Source organism: Ambystoma mexicanum, chromosome 12, assembly GCF_040938575.1.
Source record: "Ambystoma mexicanum isolate Mex_15411 chromosome 12, UKY_AmexF1_1, whole genome shotgun sequence".
In the NCBI taxonomy this organism is placed as follows: domain Eukaryota; kingdom Metazoa; phylum Chordata; class Amphibia; order Caudata; family Ambystomatidae; genus Ambystoma; species Ambystoma mexicanum.
This window is the reverse complement of record NC_090936.1, coordinates 1,035,862,505-1,035,878,506: the sequence shown is the minus strand read 5'-3', so window position 1 is coordinate 1,035,878,506 and position 16,002 is coordinate 1,035,862,505. Positions and strand designations below refer to the sequence as shown.

Below are 16,002 nucleotides of genomic sequence, written 5' to 3'. Positions count from 1 at the left end.
CAATAACTTCACGTTCAGTTACTTCTCTGAATTTGAATGGAGTTATGGGGGCTTTGGTAGGCGGATCATGTTGTCTGTGCTAGTGGTTGACTTAATGTGCTGTGACAGGTTCTTGTGGTGCTCCTTGATTTTTTTCTTGTAGTAGTTTGATTTTATTCAATAGGGCAGATTGTATTGTGTTACACCAGGTTTGGTCTTTAACAATATCTTGGGATTTGGTAGCTGGTGTGCAGAGTTCTTTGAAAATGGCAGAGAGTTCTTTGTATTCGGAGCTAGCGTTAGTAATTCTTTCATTATAGGATGTTGACTTTGCTGTAGTTATAACTTTTTTGTATTGTGAAGTAATTTTTTTGTAGGATGATAGCATGGCTGGGGAGGGTGACTTTTGCCAGATGTTCAACGCTTTTCGTTTCTGAGAGCAGAGCTCTTTTAGTTCAGTGGAGGACCAGGTGTTTCAATGTTTCTCTGTTTTTGCTTTTTTGTACTGTAGAGGGGCAATGGTATCTATTGCGGAGCTTATGGTGTGTTTGTAAATATCTGCTAGCACTGATGGGTCTGAGGACTCTAGAACTGTTGTGAGGGTGCTGAGGTGTGGTATGATCTTATCCTTCGTAAGGTTTTTAGCACATCTTGCCAAGGTTAGGGGAATAGGGTTGGGTTTTTTGGCCTTAGTGGTATCGGTAGGGATGAGAAAATGAATGATGTGATGGTCTGACCAGGGAGTGGGGGTGATGGAGCTGAGGTCGACCTCACAATTGTGGACGGCTATCCAGTCGAGGATGCGGCCTTTGTTATGTGTGGGTGAGAATTTTTGGTCAAAGCCTAATTCCTTTAGGGCTAGTGTGAGAGATTTGGCTATCCGAGGTTGAGATAACCAAAAGGATGCTTTTGGAGGTATTTTTTAGGTTTTCTGCTAGGAGGTCTGAGAGGTTCTCTTGGAACTCCAATAGTGGGCCAAGTGGGCGGTAGACGAGGTTGATGGTAATGGAGTTGGGGGAGAGGGTGATTTTTATTGCAAGGGAGTCTGTGTTACCACCCAGGTTAGATGTAATTTGTCTGGCTTCTGGGTGATCTTTCATGATGAGTGCTACACCACCTCCTATGGAAGTGAGGTGGTCTTGCCTGATAATGGAGTAGCCCTGTGGGATGACAAGCGTGAAAGCAGGCCCCGCGGCGCTATGAAGCCATGTCTCGGTGATAGCTAGGATATCGAGGTCCAGGTCCTTAAGCGTTTGTGAATTTCAGTGGCATGTGCAGGGATGGATCTAGCGTTGATGAGGGCACATTGTAGGTTGTGAGGGGTCTGGGTTATAGTTGGGGCGGTGTTATGTGGTTCAGGTATGGCAGAGTTGGGGTGTATCGTAGCTGATATGGGTGAGCCTGGCTTGGATGTGTTTGTAGGCGGGTCGATTATCTTGGAGGAGTTAGGTGGGGCCTGGTTGGCGGTGCTGGGGTATCTTGAGCGGAGACCCAGGAATTGGTTCCTGATGTTGGTGGGTCTTGGGCGTGAGTTTATGGTGGGTGTAAGACAGGTTGCTGTGATGTTGCATTTAGTGAAAAATGAGGGTAGGAAGTAGGTGGGGGAATGTCGGAGGGGAAGGTGTGGGGGGGCTGCTGGCATGTTGGTTGATTGAAGGTGTTGCATTGTGGGCATTTGCATGTGTGTGGAGTAAAGATGTAGTGCAGTGCGTGGGTTGAGCTGCTTACAAGTTCAGTGGTGGTATGTGTGGTGTGGGAGTGAAGGGTGTGTGCAAAGGGGAGAGGGATTCTGGCCTGAGGGTGGGTGGTGGTGGGAGGCAGAGGTGTCAGCAGCAAGTCCGAGGAGTTGGTATGTTGGGGGTGTGTAGTTTAAGAAGGCAAGGTTATACAAAGGACTGACAGATGGGCAGTGTAGCGGGCATCAGATAGCAGCAAATGTAATATTACAAAGGGCTAGTGTGTACATTACATTAACATTGCAGTACAATTACAGATGTAGAATGGCAGAATTACAGGTAGTTGTGCAAGAATTACAACACATTGTGCACAGATGAATAAGTGGCCTAGATGATGAAGTGAGCATGAGCGAGCATGAAGGGTAAAGCAGTTAGCTGATGGATCGAGGCGAGACATACGCAAGTAATGAAATAACAGTGGGAGGCTCTGCTGAGGGGCGTGCCGTGCATAGAGTATGCTAAGTGGGGTGCAACCGCAGTGCTTCGAGAGCGATAGATGGTACTGTGGCTAGTGCAGAGGGTTGGGCCAGATTACAATAGTGCACAGTGGGGCAGTTAGGATAGTAGGTGCAAGGAACTTGCAAGAGTGTGGGTAGTAAAAGTACTTACAGGATGTGAGCTCATTCCTGGCAGTGTGCGGGCTGGCGGCACGGCTGACACAGACAGGCCTGGCCCTTCTAGCACGGCCCTTAGAGCGAAGGTCTGTTGCCAGCTTGGCCTTCCGATCAGCTGGCTGCAGATAGATGGGAGTCCTTGGCCAATCAGGGGGCTGTCTGGACTCAAATGTGTATTGGGTTGCAACCAGCCAACAAAGCAGCCGCCATTTTACTTTAGCACACTGGATTCTCAGCGGGTGAAGAGATAAAAATGCACGCAGGTGTGGATGCAAGGATCCTGGCTCGGATGGCGGCGGGTGGGTCACACGGTGCCTCAGGGGTACCTTAAGTGGGCAAGGCACGGTGCACGTAGACGTCGTTGAGGTTGCTGGTTCTCTTCTCCTGGGCCTGTAGGTCGAGGAGATGGGAGGACTCCTGCCCTCCGCTCGCAGAGAGATGAATGGAGTACTTCAAGTCTACTTAGAAAAGGGACTCACTATGGACTCACTCCTCAGATGTTCTGCATTTTCATTGTTTGTCCTGCAGGTAGCAATTTCATGGTTGCTGATGTTTTGCGAGTAGGCTGAAAATATTGTTTTGTGTTCGATTTAACACTGCGGGAAGTTGCTGAAAAGCTTGGTCTGTGTCCTGATAAGTCTCACAGGATTGGACAGTGAGCACAAACAACCAGGCGGTACCCAGCAGTTTATCAACACTTTTCTGGGTCGTTTGGTGTGTAATTCTGGCCTCGAACCTATTCAGTTTCTAGTCCTGCTGCTTAGATTTTCGAGGAAGAACTAATGAATGCCACTTGCACTGGAGGAACTTTCCTTTTACTCTGAGAATTATGTGAAAGTCAGTAGCTCCTTTCTGGTCGCCCCAGGTCGCTGTACCCAGGAAGAATTTTGAGTGTGTTAAGTTATTGCAGAGACTCTTAAGTACCGGCATAGGCCCTCTAAATCGGGACCTTTATATTGAAGTCCTAAGGGCAGCCAATGCTTTTAGTTGCTGCTACATAAACTATATACACCTCGGAGTGATTATCATGGTTTACTGCTGACCATGTCAGTGTTTTAAACAGCGTCTTAGATTGCTGGTCCATCAGACATCCAAAGTGGCTATTGATACTGAGGGACCAGGTTTGCAATGCTTAAAGCCTGTTTACACGCTGTAAGGAGAGCTTTATCCTATTTAGGTTTTGCACCTCTGTGCAGCTTACGTTTCCCTGGCATTTGGCGCAGGTTGGCCATACTTAGTCTTGCAGATGACTGGAGCAATTAAAGTTCAGTGTCTTCCCTGAACTGTGGGATGAAGAATCAAAGCTAAGTTGATTAAAAAATGCCTTGCTGTGTTTTAATTCTAGCTCCAAACCAAAGGCGGGAAGAGCAATGGCTTGTAGTCGGAGGAGGGCCCTAAATGAAGCGTGACACCACTGCATGCGTGGGTGTTGGATTAGGGGCACTGTGGTGTATTCCAAGTGCAGAGAAGAATCAATGGGATACTGAGGAGGAAACTATAGTATGGGACACTTAATAATTAACATTTTCATTATTATACACCACAGTGTGTTAACAAGTTGTTTGCTTTTGCTGTGCAAACTTCTGCCTTTGCTTACTGAGGATCATTTAGACAGTCTTTGCAGGTGCAGCTTTTCTTAGAGGCAGTGAGTGAGTGTCCATGTTACTGGGCAACTGGTGCAATTTTCCGCATCCCTTGGGAGGTGTGGGGTGAAATGGGTGGGTGCCTTGGTGATGATGGGACAGTGTGTCAGTCTAGATGCTGGGTGGCAGGGATTAACACTCTGTTGGTAATGAGGTGGGGTTTGTCTTTACCTTGAGTGAATGGCACCGCAGTTCCCTCAACCTTGACAAATTGGTTGGGGTGGTCCCTCTAATGGGCCAGACCCTTTGCCTTCAAGTTGGCATACTGCATTCCTCTAGCAGGATATTGGTTGGGAGCTGTCTCAGCTGGGTCATTCTTATTAGATCTTTTGGTTGGAAATTTGTATGCAGCTGGCAGTGCATTTGACAAGGACGAACTCTAGCTAAGTGGTTTATAATAGCTGGTAGGTTTGTATGGACTTCCCTTTAGCTTGGAGGATAGTTGGCCTTACCATAGTCTGTTGACTGGCCGTACCTTGTTTGGTGCATTCTTACCTGTGTAGTCCCAGCTGCTTCTCAATGGACTGTTTCCTTTTCTTTGTCTGTTCCAGGGAACTGACTTCGACCCGCTGATACCCATTACCTTATAAATTGTCACTCGTTCTCGCGAGTATGTCTTGCTGCTTACTCTAGAACAACCGTCAATCTTTCCTCCCACCTCACCCCAGCATACCTTTCAGTTTCTCCTTCCTAATGCCTTCCCATGTGTTCCACCTCTTTTGTTTTTTTCCAATTCCACTTATTTGACCTAATCCTCTTACCTCTTCTGTATTATGACCATTCTTCATCAGCTCCCCTCCGACTCCACCCACCATCACATGAATTGCAATCTGTGACAAATACAGTATTCGTCCCTTCTGCCCAGGAGGGAGCCATCCCTTGTGAGCCTAGGGAGGTGAGCCTGCTCTGCAAGACCCTCCCTATGGGTGTGGGCAAGTGGGATCTCGCTGGGAGTGACTCCCCTCTAAGTGACGATGACTCTCATTCCCATGGGGAACTCCCTATATCGGCAACAGTATCTGCTTATATCTGATATAGCAAGTCAGACGCCTTCTTTTCTCTTGGCTTCAGGTAATGCTAGATCAACTAGGAAATCTAAAGCCAAGCGTAACCCCCATTTGCATTCTGACATATATGTAACTGAGACAAATTGATTGGAGGGGGGTAGCGCCATACACAGGGGAAGCTCTCTGGTGTGGCTAAGCCTTGGAGGGGCGAAGCAGTGAGCCTACGGTTGTCGAAAGAGAACACCTGCTGAGCATGGCAGAAAAATGGTGTTAAAAGCCGGGGCGAATCCGCAGACACAACGTAGTCCAGGTGAACGTCCATGATGGTGTGGCCACAGAAGATCTGTGGTGGTCCTGGGCTCCGACGAACAACGCTGAAACCAACAGGAGCAAAAACAAAATCTCCCCCTGGATGCGCAATGCTGAACAGCCGTAGTTGACCAGACGCTCAGAACGACTCCGCGGCAGAGTCAGGAAGATAGCAGAAGCAGAGCGAAGCCGCTCAGTCTCGACTCCTGACTGCAGGAACCTAAAAACCTGGAATTAAGGTACTGGGGTAGAGCGAGAGAGCGGGGGAAGGCAACAGTCTACAGACTAAATATGAAATGCTATATAAGAATAAATATGAAATGCTGAGAGTGTGCACTGGGAGGAACCCAGAGTTGCCAAGTGTCAATTTGTCAAACATTTGAACATTCTAGGAAAAGGCTGTAAAAGCCATTTGATATTATGTTGAATTGCAAAGGCCAGCATTAGAAAAGCACAAGCAAGGCGTAAACCAGTGGCAAGGCCCAGGAGTGGTGGAACCACTATAGTTAAAAGGAGGAGCAAGAGAAACCAAGTCCTAACAGAAGCAGATTGCAGTACAAGGACAGCATAGGACTGAAAGCAAGAAGAGCAATCATAGGCAATTATATTGAGAAGGATAATAACATACAGTAAGGTCCTCGGGAAGACTGGAAAACACCACAAAAGATTAACACGAAATGTGTGCTATGAGCTACAGGAGTTCGGACTAATATCACTTATTGGCTGATTTTGAAAACACAAAGATAAGTCTTTTCTTGTGGTGAAAACCCTGGAGGAAAGATCTCCCACCCAGCAGGCCACAAAGGGAACATGCCAGAGAGAATACAAACAGACAATCTTTATTTATTACTTTTAATGATGGGGCGAGTTAAAATTAAGTCTTTGAATGGTGGACATTTCATTTAGTACTCTTCCTGACATAGCACCCTTATTTAGTTCTGTTGGGCAGGGTATATGCCTGATGGCCATAGGGAAAGCAAGGTATTTTCTCTAATTATTTCAATAAAAAGCTTCATCCTGTCTATCACGAGTCCAAATCCTTCTTTTGTTTCTCGAAAAATCCTTACCAGCACTCTTTGGGAGACCTTAAGTTTGTCCTGTCTTATTTTGTTCCACCCATGGTGTGTTGCAACCCTGTACTGACCCTCCCGTCGTCAAATGAAATTCTCCTCAGTACCTCCCACCAAGCCTTCTTCCCGCTACCCCCAATCTTATGTCCTTTTATCAGGAGACCTATCGACATACCTCCCTGCTTTATCCCATTCCATACTCCACTGGATGTGGCACACATGAGTTCTAGCCACTTTGCGGAACTTGTTTGAGGAGAGTGCTATACGCCCATGAGCAAAGACATGAAAGGGCCAGGTGAAACGCTGGTTTAATCGTTGCCATGGAGGTGGTGGTGGTGCTGCTCAATCCTGCATCTTAGCTGCTGAAGCTTTTCCACGATGGTGCTTCTTTTCCTAGTGCGATTTCTATGCTTTACATTCTAAGCGAATAGTCTGACTGCAGGTTTGGGTGGCATCTCTGAAAAAGAAATCCAATTTAAGGATTGCCCGGTTGCTTTAAGTTTCCTAACCAAGAAGGGCACCCAATGTATCCTGAGCTGGTGTTAACTCTATGGTGTTGGTTTGTGTGTAATTGATGATAAAATGTGTCATCTCTTGTCTGGCGCATTCTGTAATGGTATTCTAGTTCTTTCTTGGCAGTATGCACATTGAAGGCTACTTGGCTGCTGCCTGGCAACAGCATCCTCGGGATGGGGGGGGGGTCAAATTCCAACATTCTATAGCCTGCAAAAATGTGTATGAAATTCACCAGGAAAGAGCAATGATACAGCCCAGATGATGGACACACTGAACACCACAATGCGCCTCTCCCATGTGAGAGGTGGCCATGATCCGTCAGAATAGCTCCACCAGTCGGATCTCTGCAGCACAACTTCACATGTACGGCTGAGCTTGTTGCCAACAAGTAGGAGCTGCCTTTAACCATGCAAACGGCACCAGGTTTACACCTCACTAGTGCGATTCACTGCTGATCTTGTGGTATATGCGGAATCTAGAATGTGTTGGCAAAGAAGGAAGTCTCTTTTCAAAGGTGATATTGGCCGCTATTAATTTGTGTGATGGAGGTGTGTGGCTGTGGGGAGGGTATGTCAGCCTACTGACACTTGGTCACGCACTGCCTGGAGGTGGTTTTTAGCATACTGTCGCTCAGGTGCCACACTACACTGTTTCACTAACTTAATGTAATTCTCTAGAATAGCGTGTTTTCCACCATCTCCTTTTTGGTTTTCTTTTCTCAACTCCGATCCAAATGCAAGTCTGAGCTTTGCTGACTGTTTCTAGTGTTGATTACTTGACCAGCCCCATCGTGTTTGTTTGCGTGTCTTTTTGCCAGTGCTTGCCATGATCACGTTGCAGATCATGGAGTGGCTCCAAAGCACAGTGGCTGAAAGTTCTGGAGGGAAACATGATCTAGCAGGTATCCCATATTGGGCAAAATACAATTGCCACAACTCCTTGCCCCCTCCCGCTCCTTGCCCCACACAGGATGGTCTATTCTAAATGTTCAGTTCTGGGTTAGCGCCAGCTCGTGCAACTCAATGGTTTAAAAATCGAGTGGTCTGTTTAAATCCATCTCATTTTGGATTTTTGCATTGTAAGTAGCAAGGTTAAGAAGCTAGGGCTTTCTCTGACAGATCTGTATGTGTGGAACCGCAACTTGCACCACTGATTGTTGATACTATCCCGCTCCTCTCCAGGAAACTGAACAGTTGGTGTAGCCGAGCCACAGATAGCTTGGTCACCAGGCACCAACTCATTCAAAATGTGGACTTCACTGGCTAATACAACTTCAGTTAACATTCATAGGTTTAGACTAATGGGTAAGATGTCACTCTGTCTGCGCACCCAGAGCTTTGGCATCTCGGGTTAAAGGCTCAAGAGTACCTCAGTATTCACCCACGTGGTTAGATGCTTTGCCTTCGCAGCAGGCACAATTTGGAATATGATTCCATGCTCGGTGATGTTTAAGTAGCTTTCAGGTTCAGAGCAGAATTAATAACACGCTTATTCCAATGGTTAGAATCACCACTAGATTGGTTAGCAGGTGGCGCGCGCTATATACATTCGATATACATGCATATAGTTTTTGTGGTAAGTGTGGTCTGAGTCCTACTGTTCAGATATTGCTTTTGGGATCCTGTTGTCGAGTGAGAAACTTGATTTTGTCAGCCCGCCTTTTCGATAGCTGGGTGGCTTGCTTCTTGTCCCCAAAGTACAATGACCTTTGATGTGATGTTAAATGCTGTAGAGTATTACTTTCTGTACCCGAGATTGAGTGCTTGGTAGCAGCATCCCATTTTGACTCCGGTCTTCCTAACCTTGCAGGTGTGGTCCAATTGTGAAGAGAAACATGTGGAGGAAGTGGTCACAGTCGTGGAAGAGAAGGAACGCATTACCAACTACAAGCAGGTGTTGGTTACAGAGATCTCAGATGACCTGCATTTCTACATTCAGGACGTGGAGACGGGTAAGTGCATCTGTTTGGCATGCAGGCTACTAGTGCTGCATTAAGTTCAAGTGCGAAGTGCAGGCCCTCTCCCAGGCCCACAGACCTCTGTGCTTCATCGGGTTATGCAGAAGTTGTTTGCAAGTGTATGGTGGACCGAAGAGCAAAAGTGACTGCTTCTAGTCTTCTTTCCAGACTGGTCTAAGTCCTGGTGTCTTTCAAGGGTGGAGGTCTAGTAGAATCTGGAAAATATCCCTGGCACAGGTGTTGCATCCACTGGATTCCTGTGTGTAGCTCAATGGTTTATGTGCTGGCAGTGCTGGATTGATTATTATGGGGTTTAGTAGACACCTGTGGTCGAGTATCTTAACGTTGATGATTGATCGGTAAGGACTACTCAAGATAATTAATGGCAGAGTTTCACTTGTCCCCCTAAGGGACGCCCCATGCATCATTCTCTTTTTCAAATACAAAAGCAGTCACCAGGGGCACCTCAGAGAACAGCAATAGTTTCTTAACCCAGAAAAGGCCTGCACATTGACATGCACGCAGATAACGCATGTCTAGACACACCGCGCACAACTATTCACTTCAGGCATATGCGAAAGGGACTATAAGTACTCTCACACATTAATAGGGCCGGAACAGGTATGTCCAGACACAGCCTTTAAGGTGTGGATCACATGGATGGACTAAATCTTCTTCAGGGGTACACAAGACACACTGGCGCATACAAATACGGAGGAACACCATTTTAGCCCTTACTCCAGAGCAGGTAAGAGATTATGAAGAAATCCAGACCTATGGAAAATACTGCAGACATTACACTTAAGAAATCAGGTGAATTAGCTTGGAATTAAACTTTCTAAATCGGTACATGTTTGCAATGCCAACTATGAGGTCGCTACAAATTTTGTCTGATTGCCATGCATTACACATTAAACCTTGACTATTAATGTACAACAAAACTTGATTTAAGCTTAAAATGGCTGCCATCCTTGCTATATTTAAAGTGGCTCTTAAGAACTAGTGGTGTAGTGCGAGTGAAGGCTTCATTTGTAGAACTTAACATGCATTATCTTTACACTGAGATTCACAGAGGTTATAGACTTCACATTTTTATAAATAGTTCGCACCTTAACCCCTTGTTTTGTGTACACACACACACACCTACACCTAGGGAAGAATTCCACTGGTGTTATGCATCTCCCAGATTTCAGCAAGACGTGTAAGATCTCTTATTGGGTGAGATTGGAGGAGTGTGTCTGTGTCCTCCCGCCCCCAATGGTTTAACACCTGTGTCACTGCCACGGGAGTGAAAGTAAAGCTCAGTGCATTATATAAAATGTATCCCTCCTATACTCCAATTTCCAGGAAAACAAACTCGTATTTAAAAAAAAGTGTGTCCCTGAGCACTACTTCATTGTTAAAAGAAAATGAATCCTGGAGTTGCCCCATTCCATTTGTAAGTTGTTAAACAATATTTCCTTCTCCCCTCTCCATCCCTGTTGTATGGATGCGAGTCACTGACCAATACTTAGTATAGCATACACAGTTTAGTAGTGCTGCCTGTAGCCCTCTGGGTAGAATGACAATTGGCTAACCAGTTGTAGAATTTAGGTGTCGAGTCATAAGTGGGGCCTCATGTCACTTTGGCTATTTTGTGATTGAGGCTTTTCTCAGAGTTCCTATGCCTCGAACAGGATGATTAAACATCGTGCTGTTATAAAGCTTGACAATGAATGATCAAACTATTGTGGTAATGTGTACTTGAGTGTGCGTCAGAGTTTTCAAAAGCTAACCTGGATACAGAGTGCAAGACTTATTTTGGAAGAGTATTCACTTTCACATGTAATCCAATCCATATTATGGGGCCACTGTATGGTACCTGCTAGCATCGTTAATTCCATGACAGAATGTGACTTGAGAATCACTCGGAGTCATTTATAATCTCTAATATGCTGCACAAAAAATATACTTGACAAAGACTAGGTGGTTTTACAGTAGACAATGCAACGGGTGCATTAACAAACGTTTTCTTTCTCCAGTAGGGAACTAGAAGAGTACCTCATTTTTCTAGCCGTGCATATGAGTGTTTAGGAGCACACTGTAGTTTGTTTCAATTCCCGTCACCTCTGGAGCCACTAAAAGTGTGAAGACATTCTCAGCAGCACCTTACACTGGCTATAGGCATACAGCAGTCCCTGTCCCAAGTTGCTAGTGAAGAAAAGTAGGCCAGCGTTTAAAATAATCTTAACCAAAAGGCAGTAATTATGCAAAGCTTGACAGTAGGAATCGCTGCATTCAAAACCTCGATGGAAATAAACCGTGAGCCACGTGGGACTATCCCGAACGTGTGTTCACGGCTCCGATTGCTCACTTGTCCTGTGTCGAATTCCCCTATCTGATTTCTGGTTCTTCCAGGGCAGTGACTTGTAAGGCTGGGTCCTTACACAAGCCAGAGGATGATGGGCCGTGATATGTGGATGATCGCCTGGTCACTCGCCCCTATGGTCGGGGATGTTGCGATGCATGGCTGCAGATTGAAGCTGCTGGCCTGGTCTCTTGCCGGTTTAGGTCTGCCTTGCTGCGCGTGGTCACTACTCTTCCCCCCACCCCTATTTAGGGCTGCCTCCAGTCACACATTAGCATAGCTGAAGGACCAGCAAGGCTTGCTGTAGCACCTTGCTCTTAACCGTGTTAACACTAATCCCCTGCGTATGTTCACTTACAGTTCAGGTAGCTAACTCTGCTGGATGCTTCTTCCTGAGATCAGTGTTTGCATTGCAGATGGCATGGTCAAGTGTTCAGAACATATGTACCATGAAACGTACTAATATTCGCACCAGTGCTCTGAAGCAGGATGAGAAGTGGATGAGACTTTTTGGCATGGTAACTATTTGGATAAGATGCTGTATTGCTTTGTTGGTAATATTTATTGCTGATGTCAGGGTGTGTACATTTTTATGGTATTTATTGGATGATCGCCAATGACTTGTTTTTACAGAAATAAGTGGTGCCTGGGTGAAAGAAAAAAAATTGCATTTATATAGCACTACGAACCCTCAGGTATCTGAGCGCCGCTTATTGTTACCCACTGTGTCTGAAGGATGAAAGGCTGAGTTTGGCCCTGCCGGGATTCGAACCTGCGTTAGCAGGCTCTGCGCAGATGTCAAGGGGTGTGCTCTACTCGCTGTGCCACTTGACCAGCATAGAAGAGAAGCACTATATAAAAGAAGCTGATAAATTAGATTTATTTTTGCCATAGCCCGTGCACAGTGGTGTTTGATTTCGTGCAAAGCGTTTGCGAGACAAGAGAAGGTCCATTTCCTGGTGGCATAGCCATGTTTGCAATGGTTGCAGAAGATGTACCTTTTTTGTTGAAGTGTTCCTGAGGGTAGAGATGATCAGTAGTGTGTGTGAAGGGGAGTATTTTAAGTTTTTGAACTGGGTTGGAGTCCCTTACTGACTGGGCTGCTGGTGGCCTGCCAGTCCGACCATGGTTACCAGTGCAACATAACTTCAGACACTGCCCCTTTCAGGGAGTTGAGGTATGGCGATCCTGTAGAACTAGCAGTGCATGCGCCCTTGTGAGGGTGCAGGAATCCTCTATACATTTACAAAGTGTAAGGAGGATAGGTGTTGGGACAGGAAACTTAACTGGCCCCACCAGTCATCGCACACGGTCTCCCTCCCCCATACAGTTAAGAAAAATCTGTTCAGTGGTCCACCCTACGAGCAGTCATAATCGGAGCGATGAGGGACTAGCCATTTCCAAGTTCCACGCCAGAACTTGAAGCCCTCCCCACCACCAACCAATCATACCAGCGGCCTGAATTAATACCTTGGTCCCCATTCAGTTTCTTCATAGCCTGGTGACAGATCTCCAATGTGGTTTAGTCTCCCACTTGAACGAGGATCAGGACAGGCTGCCCACCTGATAAAGTGCTCTTACCCTACCACCATTGGAAGCGCTGCCCTCTATTGCCAGCACAGGCCAGCTCTGAACACAATCTGCCTGCCACACAGTCCCAGACTGCTCGCGCTCCAGTCACGGGCCGTCGAAGACCTTTGCACTCAAGTGCTGATGAGGATGGAACTTCTGCTATAAGAATACCTTTTGTTTCAGGAGAAAAAGAAGAGACCATAGGACCAATCCAGGCTTCATAAAGCTTTGCCCGAGTTGTCCCTGGTGACAACCACATTTTTCGACAGAGAAAAATTAACATCAACATGCAATGCCTAGCTGAGGAAAAAATGAAATGCAGCGGGCCCCCTCCTGGCACTCTACTTGACATGAGGCAAAGGAGTGTACTAAAATAATACTGGGTGCCAGTCCATTGGGTTTGGATGCAATATTGGCAAAATTAACCAACGAACAATGCATCAAAGTATATACCGTCATATACTAGTTGGAATCAGACTTTTGCTGTAGCATCTCATGTGCCAGATGATATTGCCAATAATGATCGCCGAACCAAAGAATATGGCAACATACTGCTTTATTGTCCGCATAAAATAAACCAGGGCAATCTGAGGAATAGCAGGCAGTAATTTGCGCACTCAGACCCAAATGTGATTTTACAAAAGTATGACTATCTATTCCACTAATTACAAAAGACAATACTGTAGCCAAGCTACAGTATTGTCCTTTGTAATTAGTGGAATAGATACTAGACTGAATAAAGCCCTGTTTCACCAAACAAAACTTCTAGCTCCCTTTAAAGCTATTGGGCTCAAGAGAGGTAATCAAGTGCCCCTGTTTCTGCACACAGACATTTGGTCTAGCCATCACTTCAGACAGACACACACACACACGTTGTTTAACACTGATTGATGATATGTCCATGAATATTATCAGCTATCCCTGATTGATGTTTTTCACGGTGCATCTATTTATGTCTAATCTTCATGAATATAATGTGTTATGTCTAAAGAAAAGAAAGGAATTATGGAGTCATAGTAATTTGACTCCTGAAACTCATAATCCTTCGGTTATTAAGAGAAACTGAGAATAAATACTACAGGTTAATGAGAAAAACCCTTACTTAATAAACCAAATACGACCTCAGCTGTGTATTTTGAATGGTTTAATTGCCATCCGGAAGGGATTCAAATTGGGTACACCACGCAAGGATGATGAAATAATAGAGAAAAAAATGATCTCAGAAATGATCTATTAGGACCCCCCCCCCTGTTATAACAGGATTGTGATGCAGAAGCAGCACTTTTACTTTACCTCTGTTTAATCTGAACAGTCTCTTTGTAGCTGACACAGTTATTCCCAAATATATCTCCTCTGTGTGCCTTATTTAGCTGCCGAGCAGACCTGTCCTTGATGGATTTGATGTCCGTCATGCTTCTGACTTGCTCCCTGGGAGATCTTTACCTGTTCATTGTCTGAGTTTGTGTGAGCTCAAGTTGGCAGGACATACTAGAACTGCCAGGGCCCTCTGCCCTAGTGTTTGCTGCTGTTGCTCCAGGGACTGTTCAGTGTTTTTAACACTAGCACATTCGGACAGATGTTCGCATCTGTTTTAAGGTAGTTACAGGGTCAACTGGTAGACCGGAGGCTCCAAACTACTTTTTACGCGTTGCGCTCTCCTCAAGATTAGATTCTCTTTGGCAGCTTTTGGTCATCATACGCTTGTGTGCATCTGAGGTGGTTTTGGGTGGTGTCTCTAAACGTCCATTTCCTGCATTGGTATATTTTTCTGCTGTTTCTATGAATTGTATCAAAAACTCTGCTCGTTCTTTCATGCGATCCTTGGCCACAAATTGAATTGGGTTCACTGAGTAAGCTCATTCATCAGGTCTAACATTTGCAAAGAGGGCGTTAAGTGTGTAGACTGCAGAGTGTAACACGACTAGTACTTTCAGCAGCCATATACCAGCAGTGAGGGAAGGAGCTCTGATTTTCACTTTAAGAAGGAAAGCTTTAAGAAGGAAAGCACACTTAGCAGTTGTGTTGCGATACCAGAGCAAGTTGGAGGGGGGGGCTATTATGGGGGACACATATTCTAAAGGGTTCATTCACTTGTGGTTCGTGAAATATTTTACAGCACAATTCTTGAGAAAATGTAGGTGGAAAGCCATACAATTTACATTTGCTTTTGTAAAGTGTAACATACAAAATCCAAGAAATGCCATGTCACAAGCAGCAGAAAGCATTTTACAACACATTTTCATGATGCTTATGCTCCCAATAGTTGCATTGCAAGACCAGTATGATCACATGCCCACCATACAGGACAGCTTTGCCACTGACTTTCCTTTGACCACAATACATTCCGGCGTTGCCATTGATTTGTTGATATCAAAGAACTGTCATACGTGCTGTGCCCAATATATGCCAGTATTGTGACCAACACCTTTGCATGCTGACCTTGACCCCTAAACACTAGCATTGCCACTATATAAGTACACTTTACAGAGGACTCTGCCCAATATGCCAGACTTGCTACTCTAAACTGTGGGGTGAAGACAGCCCCAGAGGGAAAGGGATGGAGAGGCCATGCTAGCCCCCTATTGCGGTGAAGCTGGATAATGTGGCATTCCATTGGAATATAAAAGCCAGTACAAAACAGTGACTGTCAATATAAGGCCTAGTAAAATGGAAATAAATGGGCCTAGTCAACTCCACTAAAATGGACAGGTGTGCAAGTAAAGGGGAATCTACCCGAGAGCTTAAAACTAATGGATATGCCCTGTGGATGGGCAATAACATGTGATGCTGCATATTTTGACTTTGTGTGAATTTCAGAAAAGGCACATTTGACCGATTTTTAAAACCGCAGCAGCTCACATGGAAAGAAAAGATACATTTGAAATGCAGCGCATTTGGAAGATAAAAAGGAGGAATGATGCGTGACATTTAAGAAATAAAGTCAAGTGACAGATTGTGTTATCGGGAATAAAGAGATTTAATGTTCATATAAAATCACTGTATGTAAAGAGAAAGGCCTATTTTGTTTTTGTAAAAGTGAACATTGGTTTCCTAGGTTAACTGGCCTATCTGTGTGCATAAGATTAATAATGAATCTACCTCTGTTCTAATATAGTAGAAAAGAAGATTGTATTTATGAACATCAGGCCCAAGTGTAATACAAAATGTTACTTGTTGAACACTGAGTCAATGTAAAATGCTATTATTTTAAAATTGTGTGTAGCTTGTTTTTCCCCCATTTAACTGGAAGGT

At 45.1% G+C, this 16,002-nt stretch overlaps 1 protein-coding gene across 1 annotated transcript in view; it reads left to right on the top strand.

Annotated features, from left to right (window-relative positions):
- Window positions 1-16,002, top strand: part of SND1 (staphylococcal nuclease and tudor domain containing 1) — a 2,477,133-nt gene that overhangs the window by 2,101,726 nt on the left and 359,405 nt on the right. The window contains exon 18 of the mRNA XM_069629563.1: window positions 8,684-8,825. Within this exon, the coding sequence (XP_069485664.1) occupies window positions 8,684-8,825 (142 nt within the window). The remainder of the gene's footprint in view (window positions 1-8,683; window positions 8,826-16,002) is intronic.